At 37.9% G+C, this 14,047-nt stretch overlaps 1 protein-coding gene across 2 annotated transcripts in view; it reads right to left on the bottom strand.

Moving 5' to 3' along the window:
* RIPK2 (receptor interacting serine/threonine kinase 2) overlaps window positions 1–12,964 on the bottom strand; it is a 30,251-nt gene extending 17,287 nt beyond the window's left edge. Inside the window, exons 1-3 of one of the 2 annotated variants that reach the window (XM_068525530.1) lie at window positions 12,645–12,964; window positions 7,769–7,922; window positions 4,992–5,147 (exon numbers count right to left, since the gene is read on the bottom strand). In XM_068525530.1, coding sequence (XP_068381631.1) covers window positions 4,992–5,147; window positions 7,769–7,922; window positions 12,645–12,817 — 483 coding nt within the window. In that variant the 5' untranslated portion in view covers window positions 12,818–12,964. The remainder of the gene's footprint in view (window positions 1–4,991; window positions 5,148–7,768; window positions 7,923–12,644) is intronic. The other variant, XM_068525531.1, reaches the window with a different exon arrangement.
* Window positions 12,965–14,047: the final 1,083 nt, after the last annotated feature.

Raw genomic sequence — 14,047 nt, 5'->3', positions numbered from 1 at the left:
AGACACACAGGATGCATATAAAAGAGTGTCATAATTTATAAGAATAGTATTAGAAAGGTCACAGTTTTGTATGTGCTAAAGCTAATAAAAGTTAAAAATACACACAAAGCCAAACTATTTTAAATTCTATTTATTTCAAAGAAAGACCATGGGTACCCTACTGATAAATGAAAAAGAGAAAGCAGGGATCATCATCACCTATTACTTTGCTTCTGTTTTCTCTATCAAGAATAGTTTCTGGACTGAGATGAAGAAAATAAAGTCCAAGGAGGTTGAAAAGTTTATAAAGTACAAATCTCAGGTCATTTTATATGTATTTCAGGTTTAGTTAGAATACTCGCAAATACCTCCATGGTGATGGAGGTATTACAGGATACGAGAAAAGCAAATGTCATTCTGATTTTTAAAAAGGGAAAATAATATTGATTTTGCAAATCTATATATTGGCAGAGACTATCCTTAATCCCAGGTTTAAAAATTTAGAAAATTTAATGAAAGGGTTACTTTATGACTAATTGATAAAAGAGCCAGAAAGAACTAATGAAAAATTATATCAGCCCAGTGATCAATTTCAGACCTCATGTGACATATCCCAAGTACTTGGGGTATCTAGCACAACACTGTTGCTCCACAAACACTTAATAAAGGAATGACAGACTTCATTTCCTTTTTTGCCAGTAGTACTACTGTCAAAGAGTAAACGTTAAAACAGTTTGTATATTATAAAACATTCTGAGGTACTTTAATAATATCCTTGACTATTAAATTATCAGGCCTATTGGGTATATGTAGAAGATCTGGAATTCATTCATTTGTTCATTCAACAACTACTTATTGAATGCTTCTATATGGCATATGCTAAGCAGGTGGCAGTGAATAAAACAGACTAAATTTTAGTCTTTGTGAAGCTTATTATATTATAATTGGGGGAGATGGTCAATAAACACATTAATAAAAAATGTTTTGTAAGATGGTGAAAAATACTACGGAGAAGCATTAATCAAGGTATGAGGATACAGAGGAACTAGGTGGGTTGTCAGGGAAAGCCACTCTGATAATGAGGAAGAAAAGGAAAGGGAGTAAGTCATGAGTATGTAACAAGGAAGAATAAATCTGACTCCATATTGGATCTGTTTCTTTTACTTTAACCTTTGTATTCTATTGCTTTTGCTACAAGTTAAGAATGTTGCCTATAGCCTGAAATATACAAGACAGCCCATTCTCAAGGCTCTGACCTTTAAGGGTATAACACTTTTCTATTCATACAGAGATAAAAAGTTACAGAACAGACAATTACATTTGTCTTGTTGGAGGTTTACAGGAACATCAAGACCTGACATACATGGACTGCTGCAAGAACAAAAGATTCCAAGAAATTTGCAACAACCAACCACACCCTCTCCCCTTTTAGTATAAAAACAAAAGCCTGAATTCTACCTTGGGTAAGGTGGTTCTTTGGGACACTAGTCCACCATCTTCTTGGTCTACCGGCTTTCTGAATAAAGCTGCTATTCCTTGCCCCAACACCTCATCTGTTGATTTACTGGCCCTGTCCTGCAGTGAGCAGTATGAACTTGGACTCGGTAACAAGGACACCTGGGAAAGCAGTCAAGCAAGGACTTTTGTAATATTCTAATGGAAAAAAATGGAGAAATATGGGCTGTATAACAGCTCTTTTAGGAGTATTCCAAACAAAATGAATGCTTATTCTCCAAAAGTCCTAATTAATAAAAGGATTGATATTGACCTGAAGGGAGGTTTTCAGACCATGTTGTGTAGCTCTGATTTGAGCTCTGTACTGCTTAATAGTTAATCACGACTTGAAGATACAAAAAAGCAGCTAATTAAATTTGAAGATGACACAAAGCTGGAGGACAAAGTTAAAAATCCTTGGACTACAGAAAAAACATTCAAAAAGGTCTTAAGAGCTGAAGTTATCACCCAAATCTAACAAGATAAACTTTGATGATGTCCAGAAAATATTCTATAAAGTACATGACAAGGAGACATGACTTAAGTAACAATACATTAAAAAAAAAAGAAAGAAAACCTCTCAGTGCTTTTTGTTGACACTGAGCCCAATTTGAATGTTGTTATAGGACTGCCCCCCAAAAGACGAATTAGTAAGGAACTATGAATACGAAGTAAAGTACTTAAGGACCATTCTACATTTATCACACCACATCAAGGGTGTAACTGAGCAGGACCCTATGAGGCCTTCCTGGGATAGACCTCCCCCCCAACCCCATATCTTCTGCTTTAGCTCCTTTCTAAACTACCTAGATAATAGTATCCGATGCATATTTCCTGAGTTTTTCAGATGCTAAAACCACCACCAAATGGAAGAAATTAACTACTTGATGATCATGGGCATGTAACCCCCAGACCTTCTAGCACCTAAGGATTGACCATCATCAACCAACCAGAGAATTTGTGCAAGAGCTGACCACATACCCAAGGTGTGCCCCTTCCTCACCTTGCCTTTAAAAATGCTTTGCTGAAACCCTTTGGGTAGTTAGGGTTTTTTCAGCACGAGCTACCTCTTCTCCTTGCTTGGCCCTGCAATAAACCTTTCTCTGCTCCAAACTCTGACATTTTGGTTTGTTTGACCTCACTATGTGTTGGCCACACAAACTTGTGTTAGGTAATATGGGTACTTTGTTTAGTTCTGAGGATCAAAATTTAAGAGAGATTTAAACACAGATGCATCTAGATAGCACCTGGGATTAAAACCTATGTAATAAGGAAATTGGTTGAATAAACTAAAGATGTGTATAAGGGAGAAGTGTATGTGAGAAGTAGGGGGATTATAGCTAACTTCAAATCTCAGAAGGGCTGTCAGGTGGAAATAAAATTGGACTTTGAACTCACTTTATCACTAGGACCGCTGAGTGGAAGCAACAGAGAAGGAGTTTTGACTGACCATACAAAAAAATGTCACAGTCATTCAGTTATGGATCTTAAAGACTCTGCTGTCACAGGGTAACTCCCTTGGGAGATGAGTGATTGTTGTAGTGAGGATTCAGGGGACCAGCTGATCAGGGGACTAGAATAAGTCACTTCTACTTGTATGGTTCTGTAACTGATATAATAGATTTGCCTCTTTTTTTAAAGCAATATTGAGGCAGCAGCTTGCTTCTCTCTTCCTTTTCCTTCCATTTTATTCTAGGGAGAGGAAGTGCCTTCAATAAAGGTTTATTTTTTCACTTAACTTTTCTCACACTTTTTATATTTATTTTTCTATTGTTCCAACTTCCTTATTACTTATTTGAACATTTTTGGATACTTATAATAATCTTCAATTATGTATATTATTTGAAGAAGTGTAGCAAAATACTATGCAAAAATAAAGTGAGTTACATTTAGTATTAATTTCTCAGCAACTACTTTTTATTTGCTGTCATCAGTTACATATAGGGTAACTGAAATCACTACTCCTCTGGTGCCTTTAGGTATCTAAATCTTATGCTTTATGCAAAAAATTAATTCAAAATAGATCACAGATCACAGATTTAAATGTAAAATATAAATCTATGGAACTTTTAGAAGATAACATAGAAGTAAATCTGCAATACCTGTGGCTTGGTGAAGAGTGCTTAGACATGACAGCAAAAGCATGATCATAAAAGAAAAAAATTGCAACTTTTGCTCTGTTAAAGACCCTGTTAAAAGGATGAAAAGAACAAACTTTGGATTGGCAGAAAATTTTTGCAAACTACATATCTGATGAAGGACTTATATCTAAAAAATATACAGAACTCTTAAAACCCAATAGTAAAAAAGCAAAGAATCCAAGTAGAAAATGGTCTTAAGATATGAAGAGATGTTTCACTGAAAAGGATATAGAGATGGCAAATAAATAAATAACAATATTCAACATTATAGGAAAATGAAAATTAAGACCATGGTGATATATCACTATACATCTATTAGAATGCTAGAATAGAAAACTATGATAAAACCAAATGCTGGTGAGGGTGCAGAAAAGCTGGGTCTTTCATACATTGCTGGTGGAATATACAACGGTACAGCCACTGTGGAAAGTAGCTACGTAGTTTCTTAAAAAGCTAAACATATGTTTACCATATGACCAAGCAGTTACACTCTTGGGCATTCATCTAGGAGGAATGAAAACTTATGTTTGTTCAAAAAGTTGCACAGGACTGTTCATAGGAGCTTTATTGTAATTGCCAAAGACTAAAAATAACCAAAATATCTCTCAATAGGTGAACGGTTAAACAACTTTTGTACACCCATACCATGGAATACTATTCACCAATGAAAAAGAAACCAACTATTGACACAAGCAACAACTTAAATGGATCTCAAAGGCATTATGCTAAGTGAACAAAGCAATCTCACAATATCACGCACTGTATGATTCCATTCATATAGTATTCTCAAAATGACAAAATTATAGAGATGGAAGACAGGTTAGTGGTTGACAGTAGTTAGGTATGACAGAGGGGAGAAGGTATGACTATAAAGGGGTAGCATAAGTGTTATCTTTCTTGTGATAGAGTACTGCTATATCTTGTTTGCTGTGGTGGTTACACAAATTTACACATGTTAAAGTGATACAGAACTATATACATGCATTGTACCAATGCCAAATTCCTGGTCTTGAAATAGTACTATAATTATATGTGATGTAACCACTGGCAGAAACTGGGCGAAGGGTACATGGGACTTCTTTGTATTATCTTTGCAACCATCTATGAATCTATAATAATTTCAAAATAAAAAGTTAACAAAGGTCTACTTGACAATTTAAGTTAAGAACATAATGACTATATTTTGAACCATAATTTTACCAATGTCTGTAGTCTAGGAATAACTAACTCACTGCAGCAGGAAGAAGTGGCACTGAATTAGGGGCTATGGAAAAGGCAGAGATATTAAATTGGCAAGGTAGAAGAAATAACTAAAAAGTCTTTAAAACTATTAAACACAAGGATGCAGACAAGCTTTTTTTTAAAAAAAGTAACTACCTTAACATGAAATTCATTATCCAATAAGATATTCTGAGTCTTCAGGTCATGATGAAGTAGAGGAGGATTCATATTGTGCAGGTAATTTACACCTAGTGCAATTTCTTGCAGAATACGAAATCTTAATGGCCAAGGAACATCAGGATATTCATTTTTCTTCATATATATGGAAAGAAACAAAGCTAAAATTAGTGGCCAAATTTATTTCCACTTAGAAAATGAAATATTCCATGAGGAAATATAGTATTAAACTAAATATCTGGTATAACTAAATTCAGGGCAAAAAGTACTCATTTTGTTATACAGTATCAATTTGACGTTATTTAACATCCTTGTATCTTACTTTCCTCAATTTTTAGAGAAAATAATGACTTTACAGTACTGATATTTCCTTTTAGTTTATACTGGTAATGCAACTACATGGTATGGGGTCTTTCTTCAGTTGAGACAGTTTTAAATTATTTTTTATCTGTATAATACCCAGACATATATTTATACTCATACCCATCTTCCCATTCTATGGCTTCTATCAAATAACTTGTGCCCATGAATGTGTACACACACACACACACAATTTGTTTCCATTCAAAACTTATATTTTAAATTTCCTATTAATATAAAACCATACTTATGATAACCACTGCATCAATTAAAATTATGACCATATTTATTTACTAAGCACTAATACTTCATAATTTAAAATCATATATTTACTTGCATTTCAGCTTGAAAAATTAGCATTTGGGAGTTTTGCTTTTGTGAAGGAGACAAAAATCATCTTCATATTTCCTGGTACTTTTAAGTGATAGTCATCTGAACTTTCTTAAATGTTTTCTGAACATAAAAGTTAATACAGCTTCCCAGGAGAATGAACATACTCAGAAAAATTAGATAATTTGGGAAAATCCAACAATGAATCATCAGGGACAATGCCACTGGGTACATTTTACTAAATAATATGAAAAAGTATGCTTCCACTGAGCTCAAAACTGTTCTTAAGAATTTTTCTGCAAATGGGTCAGCTTAACTAACTTGGCAGGGGAATGGCTCAAAATACTTGTCTTTACATAGTATTTTGATTTTTTTCAACAATCTTTTGTGAGGTTGGGGGAAGGTGCTTCAAGATAAATCCTGACCTAATAATACAGGACACCAAAAGAAACACAAAACACAAATGTTCAACATTAATTCCTCTTGTATACACAGATTCCCATCCCCTTGAGTAACTGAATCTTTTAATCTTTAAAAAGGTAACTTTTTCTGAAAATTATATAGTTTAAAGAAGTAACAAGGCCTCTCTGCAGTATAGTGCTATATGGAAGCTTTTGATCATGGAGAGGAAGTAGATGAGTGCTCACTATGTATTTTATGATTCCTTCCAGGAGTTAGCAATCCCCCTGTAGGAGGCTCTAGAATTTCTAATGGGCTCCAAATTTGGGTTCCAGAGCATCTACTGGGGTGCTGGGGTATGGGAAGACAACATTAGAATTTATGCTTATACTCATTTAACAAAAGGAAACTGTGTTTAATTAGTATTTGTATCTTACTTGCTGTGTTGGTTACACAAATCTTATACACTGACACTAGTTACTTTACTCTGCCCTTGTTTCAGATGGTCCTGTCACAAACAGAATGTGTAGTATCCTGAAATAAAGAGGAAGTCACTCCATGAGTGGTGACAGTGGCACCCATTCTCCCTTGTTTGCTTATAGAACACTGTGATGTATCAGAATTTAGGAGTGTCCAGTGACTAGATTTTACAGATTATGTTACTCAGTTTTAACTAAAGCAACCCTCACAAAATAGACCGAGTTCTTTAAAAATATTTCTTGACAGAAACTGCAGGCTAGAGATAATCTTAGTAATATGAGATCAAGCAAACAACAATAGATGAATACACATATTTTGAGAATGAGGACACCCCCCCACCCCGGCCGTATTTGTTTACTGATGGGATTCACAATTAAAGCCAGATAACTGATACCTTGAGAAAAAGGTACATGGCTCATGCCATTGTCTATTATTGGAAAAGCTCATATATTTGATACTCAGATTTATTTGGCCTATTAATTCAGAACATTATGAACTGGTATTATTAACATTTAATTTGAACCCTAAATTGTCTTTAACATAAAATGAAATCTGGCTTAAACTAACAATAAATTGTATGATGTGCAGAGTTTATCTTTTCTCTCCCCTGCTCCTCTCCTACATATATATACATGTGGATATTAGAATTCAGTGCAAACCTCAGGAACAGTAACCTAAGCAAAATAATCTAGGTCACTTAGAATGCAGGGTCTGACTCCACAGTATTCTTTTTTTTTTTTTTTTTTTTTTTAATTTTTGGCTGTGTTGGGTCTTCGTTTCTGTGCGAGGGCTCCCTCCAGTTGCAGCAAGTGGGGGCCACCCTTCATCGCGGTGCGCGGGCCTCTCACTGTCGCAGCCTCTCCCGTTGCGGAGCACAGGCTCCAGATGCGCAGGCTCAGCAGCCGTGGCTCACGGGCTGAGCTGCTCCGCGGCATGTGGGATCCTCCCAGACCAGGGCTCGAACCCGTGTACCCTGCATTGGCAGGCAGATTCTCAACCACTGCGCCACCAGGGAAGCCCCCCACAGTATTCTTAACAACACAAAAGAAGCCATAAATGGTGACGTTTTTCATTATTCTTATTTTGATTCATCTATATATCCCCAAATAATCTGATCATTTGTAAAACCAAAGCACTATATAGGTTGAATAACAGAATTATAACCACTGAAAATGTATAATACTTACCCTATGTAGGAGTTCATTTAATGACCCATTTGGCATGTATTCAGTAACTATTCCCAAAAATTCAGGCTCATTGCAAATTCCCAAAATTGGAAGAATGTAACTAAATCTAGCTTTGTGTAAAATTTCAGCTTCTCTTAAGACATCATTTCTTTCACTAAAGAAAGAAAATGTATAATTATTTCAAAGTAATGAAAAATATACAATCATGCCCATAAATATTAATTAATCCTGGATTTTTTCATTCATTAGCTTTTGACCTCATGTAAATTATGTAGCTTCTCTCAGTTTCTTCGTGTTTAAAGTAGGGATAATATCTACCCTATATATTCCATAGGTCTGTTTAGAGACCAAAATACCTGTATAAGCCACTGACAGAAAAAAGTGCTACATACAGATTATTATTGTACTCTTCTCAGGAAAGGGAAAGAATACAATGTTTAAGTTTATAAAGTCTATCTATATTAGAATGATAGGTGCTTGAACTAATTACATTAAGTTTATGTTGTATTAAAATGATCAAATTTGATTAGACTGTTATATTAAATTTTATGGTTGCATACCATGTAAAAATTTTCTAAATATCCTGAATACTAAAACACTTAAATGTTGTAGATTTTAATGACTAGATGATAATAGTTGCATAGGGTCAATAATGCTTAGAAATTACATACTGGAACACAGGAAAAGGACACTGAGAACAGGTAAATGCTTATAATGGATCCCTGGGCTAACTCTGGATCCCAGGTTCATTTGATTTTTCATTCATAAAACAAATAAATATTGAACATTTATTATGAATAAAGAACTGTGCTCAGCATTATGGAGACTATTAAGTTTAAAAAAAACAAAAAACAAAACACATAGTCTGTGACCTCAAACTGTCCAGAAATCTTTTTAAGAAAAATAAGTACTCACTGTGGTCTTGATTTACACTTTTCCAATGATTAGTGATGTTGAGCACCTTTTCATATACCTATTGGTCATTTGTATGTCTTTGGATGTGTTAATTATATTGATATTGGTAATTATTCCATGATGATGTATATGTATAGCAAATAATCATGTGTTGTACTTTAAATATATATGATTATATTTGTCAATTATTCCTCAATAAAGTTAAAAAATAAGAAAAGCAAATAAGAAAAGCAAACCAAATACTTAAAATATAAGGCAGAATATGATAAGTGCCATCAAAAACAAGTAAATAAGCAAGCAAACAAGCAAGCAAATAAATAAATAAATAAATATAGGGAGCTCAGAGAACTAGTAAATTTGGGCTAAGGGAGTTGCTACAGCCTTTAGAGAGAGATGTCAACAGTACTTTAAGGATGGATAGAATTTCAACCATTGGAAAAAGGGCATCCAAGATATGTGGTCCCTCTCCAAGATGGGAGAGATTTTGCCTTTCTTTTTCATCTGTGTATCCCCAGGATCTGGAACAGTACCTGGCACACAGAATTTGTCTAATAGATGTGTATCAAATGAATTCAAGGAAGTTAAAGTACAGGCTATATCTGGAAAATGGCAAATTGTTTAATATGAATCAGGATGTGTAACAGCGTGTGTAAAGGGAGTGAAGGTGAATAGGGTAGGGTAGCGCCTCATCGCAGAGCCTTAAAGCCAGGTGAGAGTGTTTACACTTTATTTGGTAGTCACTGAGTTGTGACTACAGGTTATTGAGCACAGGAATGACATGAGTGGAACAAACTTTTAGGATGATTAACTTGGCAGCAAGGTGTAGGATCAGCAGAAGGAGGTAGAGTTTGAAAGCCAGGTGTTAGAAGATTATAATACTAGTTAAGATGTGAAGCAATGAGAGTCTGAAACTATAAAGGTTGCAGGGGAAATAGAAAGAAAAACACTAGCTGAATAGAATACCCAGGCTCTGGTGGCTGACTGACTGACCTGATTGACTAAGGGAGGTATATACATATATATATATGTGTATATGTGTGTGTATGTATGTGTGTGTGTACGTATGTGTGTGTGTACATATATATATGAAGGGAACTGGATTTGTCATCAATTTTTACCATGGATGATTTGGTATTGGTAGCAGCAGTAATAGAAAGAGAATTGTCTCTAGGAGAAGCTTATTAGGTAAGTGATGATGATTAGTTGGTGCTTAAACCACCCAAGCTCTTGATGAATGGCTGCTGAAATAAGAAAAGCAACAGACATTCCAGACCAGACTATGAAGCCTCCTTTAAAAACAAACAATAAGCAAAATAAAGCAAAAAAATCTTAGTCATCTATGTTTTGAATAGGTAATATACTTACATGTTTCAAAATACAAGAATTACAAGAATGCATAAAGAGTTTCTCTTCTTCTCCCTGCTCTTTAGCCACTTAATATCCCAACTGTGAGGCAACCAATTATACCAATTTGTGAGACCTGCTTTAATTAAATTTATATTTCCTAAGCTGAAACAGGTCTGTATTTACCTCATGAAATGTAGGTCAACAAGACAGTTATTGAGTGGCACCTTTGCCGGGAAGGTCCCTGGATACTCGGAGAAAGAATTATAGAGAGGGCATGCTAGGGGATATCTTAGTGATACTTAATATACTAATTCTTCCTCCCATTAAGAGTATGATGTATTCTTCCTTCTCTTGTGATCCTATTATGTGTCGGCCTCTCTACTACAGTTGGTTTCATTATCCCTTCCTTATATATGAGAGCACTAAGGCTCACATAAATTAATAATTTCTAATGGTCATGCCAACAGTAAGTGGCGGATTTGGAATCAGATTTGAATTGCAATTGTGGGACTCTAAAGCCTTTGTTTTTTCCACTCACTGCTTAATCAGAGAAGGAAAATTCTTGAAGTCAGATTTCAGGAAGAATGAGTGGGAAAACAGAAAAAGCCAAAACAGTTTAAAAATAGGTTTTTATATTTTAAAAAATAAAAATGTAAAACAGCTTTTATAGACATATTACCAAAATTACCCATAGCAAATTTCAGTTACAAAACAGTTACACTGTTTACACAAGGTATTTGAAAAACCTATCAGACTCATCTACCATAAGGAGTTGGGAGATTGTTCGGGAAGGTCCACTCACTGGGCAGAAGTCAGGTTACAGAGAATAATTCACCAATCACTAAAATAAGAACATGTTACAGCACATAAACTTATTTTTCTTTTGTGATCCCAAAGAACAATGCAAACATTATCCACACCAGAGCCCAAGAAGTACATGCATCTGTTATTCCCACTTTGTAAGTGAGGACATAAGACACCCTGTGAGTCAACTGCATAGCCCAGTCCTATGCTCAGACTACATAAATACTGCTAATGTTAACATTCTAGGTAACAAGTGGAAGAAAAAATGTGATGCAGTAATGCCAGAGTGTTGCACTGGTCCTTATGGCTTCTTTGACAGCAGAATTAATTTCCTACCCGATTTAGTGAAGAATTTTAGATTATGAAATTGTTAATGAGCACGAAAGGGAACTCTCTTCATTTCTTGGCCCCAAATGGCACAAAACTTAGATAAATTAAAATCTTGAGAAGCAGCATCCAAAATAGGAGGATCAATCTCCTTTAAAATACCTAATGAGTCCATCAGTGCTAGATTTCCATATATTTTAATAGTTGATTCTAAAATACATCTACCCTCTCTAATCAACCACCACCCTTCAAAGTTGACTACATACACATACACATAATTTCCCAGTAATTGCTCCACAAAATTCAAGACCCAGGGTAAATATACCCTGTATATCACGAAATCAGGATTATGGTACACTAAAAGCGGGAACAATTTCTAGAGGTGTCTCAAACTTACTGTGAGATCTAGCCCATCCAAGCCTGATAGCAAGAGAGCAAATAAAAGCCACAGGCAGATGAAAGTCAATAACATTAGCAGGGCTGAAGCTGAGGAATTTATCTGCTGTTGGATACTGACAGCCTCTGGTTAATCAGGCATCTAGCATGACATATTTCACTTTAGATATAGGGGGAGGAGAGGAGAATGTTGCAATCGTGGATGTTAACTCACTAAGAATTGAATGCAGGGCCTAGTTAAATTCCTATTGGAAGGAAAATACACAAGACTAGTGACTAGACTCACTGATTAATATATATGGTTGAAAGGTTTCTCTGGAAACAGGAACTAATCTACCCTTCCCTTGAAATCTGGACATTGCACTAAAATTGTTCCAGGATGGGAGAGACATTCAAAATTTTTGGTCATTTAACAGCTTTCTGATTTCAGTTTATTGTTAGCAAAAATAATACAAGTTTCCTCTAGAGACAGGTTTCCTTCCCTGTGACGGTAAGAGGAGAAACTAAATTGAGTTTGATATCTAAACTTTCATGCCTACATGTGTAAACCAAAAACAACAAAAAGCCCAAACCAAAACGTCCCAGACTCTAGAGCAGTGCTGTTCAATAAAAATATGTGAACCACATATACAATTTGAAATTTTCTAATAGCCACTTTAAAAAAAAGTAATAGCCACCTGTGGCTAAGAGCTACCTGTTGGGCAGTGCAGCCCTAGAATTCGACTTCAGAAAAAAAAAAAAAAAAAGGGAAAAACAAAGCAAACAAAAACCCAATTTCAATAAAGAGGACGTTTAGAGTTGGGCTGTGATTGCTGATTTTTGGTGTCTGGAGAAAGGAGGCCCAGGAGTAAGAAAAAAAGGAGAGGGCAGTGAAAAGAAGCGTGATTGCTGCATCTCTAGAGAAGCCTGCTCTCCCCACCATGTTAGCCCAAGCGTTGAACGGCTGCCTAGAGGTGACGAGGTGTGCGGCCGATCCCAAGTGGTCACCGTCGTTTGGGCTTCAGAGCCCGCTTGCCCGGGGTTAGAGCCAGTGGGGTGGGGGACGCAGATTTCGGGGCTCCGCGGTGGAGCCGCCGGGGCGCCCTACCTGTCGAGCAGCGGGGTGTGAATGTGCAGGTGTTTCACGGCCACCTGAACGCGCCAGTCTGCGTGGCGGGCAGAAGACACGGTGCCGGACGCGCCGCGGCTCAGGTAGCGCAAGTCAGCGAGCTTGTGGTACGGGATGGTGGGCAGGGCGCTGCAGATGGCCTCCTCGTTCATGGTAGCGGGTGGCGCGGGCACTCAGGCAAGCCGGTCGATTCCGGAAGTGCCCGCCGCTCCCGCGGCTCCACCCCTTGCGCAAGCCGGGTCGGCAGGCCCTACAGGCTGCGGGACACTAGGTCACGAGGTTGTCCATTCCCCGCGCAGCCCACGCCAAGCCGCTGCTTACCCGGAGCAGGAGCGGACTCTTCTCTTCTAGAGACGGGTCAACTCTGCGGCGGCGGGGCGCACAGGGGAGGAGCTTCCTCTCTCCGACCTGGCCCTCCCAGGCACTGCCAGCCACCCGAGCCTGCCTGTCGGAGCTCCTCCCTCCCAAGACTTCTCAGGCGACGTCAGCAGCGGATGCCGAGGCGTGGATGAGGGCCCCTGGCCCACGATCCTCCCAGCAAGGCTCCCGCCTCGGCCTGAGGCCCGAGATCTCCGCTTTGTGGTGCCCAGACGACGTGTGCCACACCGGCGGAGCTCGGGCGGGGGCTTGGGAGTGGGGAAGTGAGCCAGGGGCGCTCAATTTGTCTTCTCTCCCCCCAACCCGCTAGGTTGGAAAGGTTTTCTTTTGGGGAAATTTCCTCTCCGCAGCCTCACACCCAGTCAGCGGACCCTCCCATCCAGGAGGAATCTCCTCTGGTCCCATCGGCGCGTCTTCCGGGAGTCGCCAAACACCGGAGGTAGCGGGGTGGGTGTGGCAGCTGCCGTTTCCTGACTCCGCGCCTGCGCGGAAAGCCCTTTGAGGGAGTGCGGTCGTGACTTACTAGGGCTCCGCACTTCTCAGCCCGGTGAGTCAGGTATGGGTGTAGATTCACTTGCTTATCTGGACTCCAATCTAACCTCACTTCCAACTACTTTAGTCGTGTGGGGGTGGCTGATAAGCCCTGTCAGAGTTTAATCCTGTCTAAAAGTTAAGATGTTTAGTTCCTGTTGAGTGCTTCTCTACTAGGGACGTATTTTTCTGACTTTTTTTTTTTTCTCTCCTGACGTCCATAATTATAGACAGAGATTGAAAAGTAACCTTGAGAGAGTCCCTCCCTTGATTCCAGGTAAGACTGCAAACATTTCTTTCTTATAGATCTGGGAAGAATGCGGTGTTTAATGCCAACCAAAAAAGACTGCAAAGGTCTTTTTAGCTTAAACAAACACTTTTCTACACCTGAAATGACTATTTTGCGAAGTGTGGTGCAAATATTATACACAAGACCAAGTCCATGCTAGGCATTTAATGAATTCTAAAGCAAA

This window comes from Eschrichtius robustus, chromosome 17, assembly GCF_028021215.1.
Source record: "Eschrichtius robustus isolate mEscRob2 chromosome 17, mEscRob2.pri, whole genome shotgun sequence".
Taxonomy (NCBI): domain Eukaryota; kingdom Metazoa; phylum Chordata; class Mammalia; order Artiodactyla; family Eschrichtiidae; genus Eschrichtius; species Eschrichtius robustus.
The sequence above is the reverse complement of the archived record's forward strand: the minus strand, read 5'-3'. Positions and strand labels throughout refer to the sequence as shown.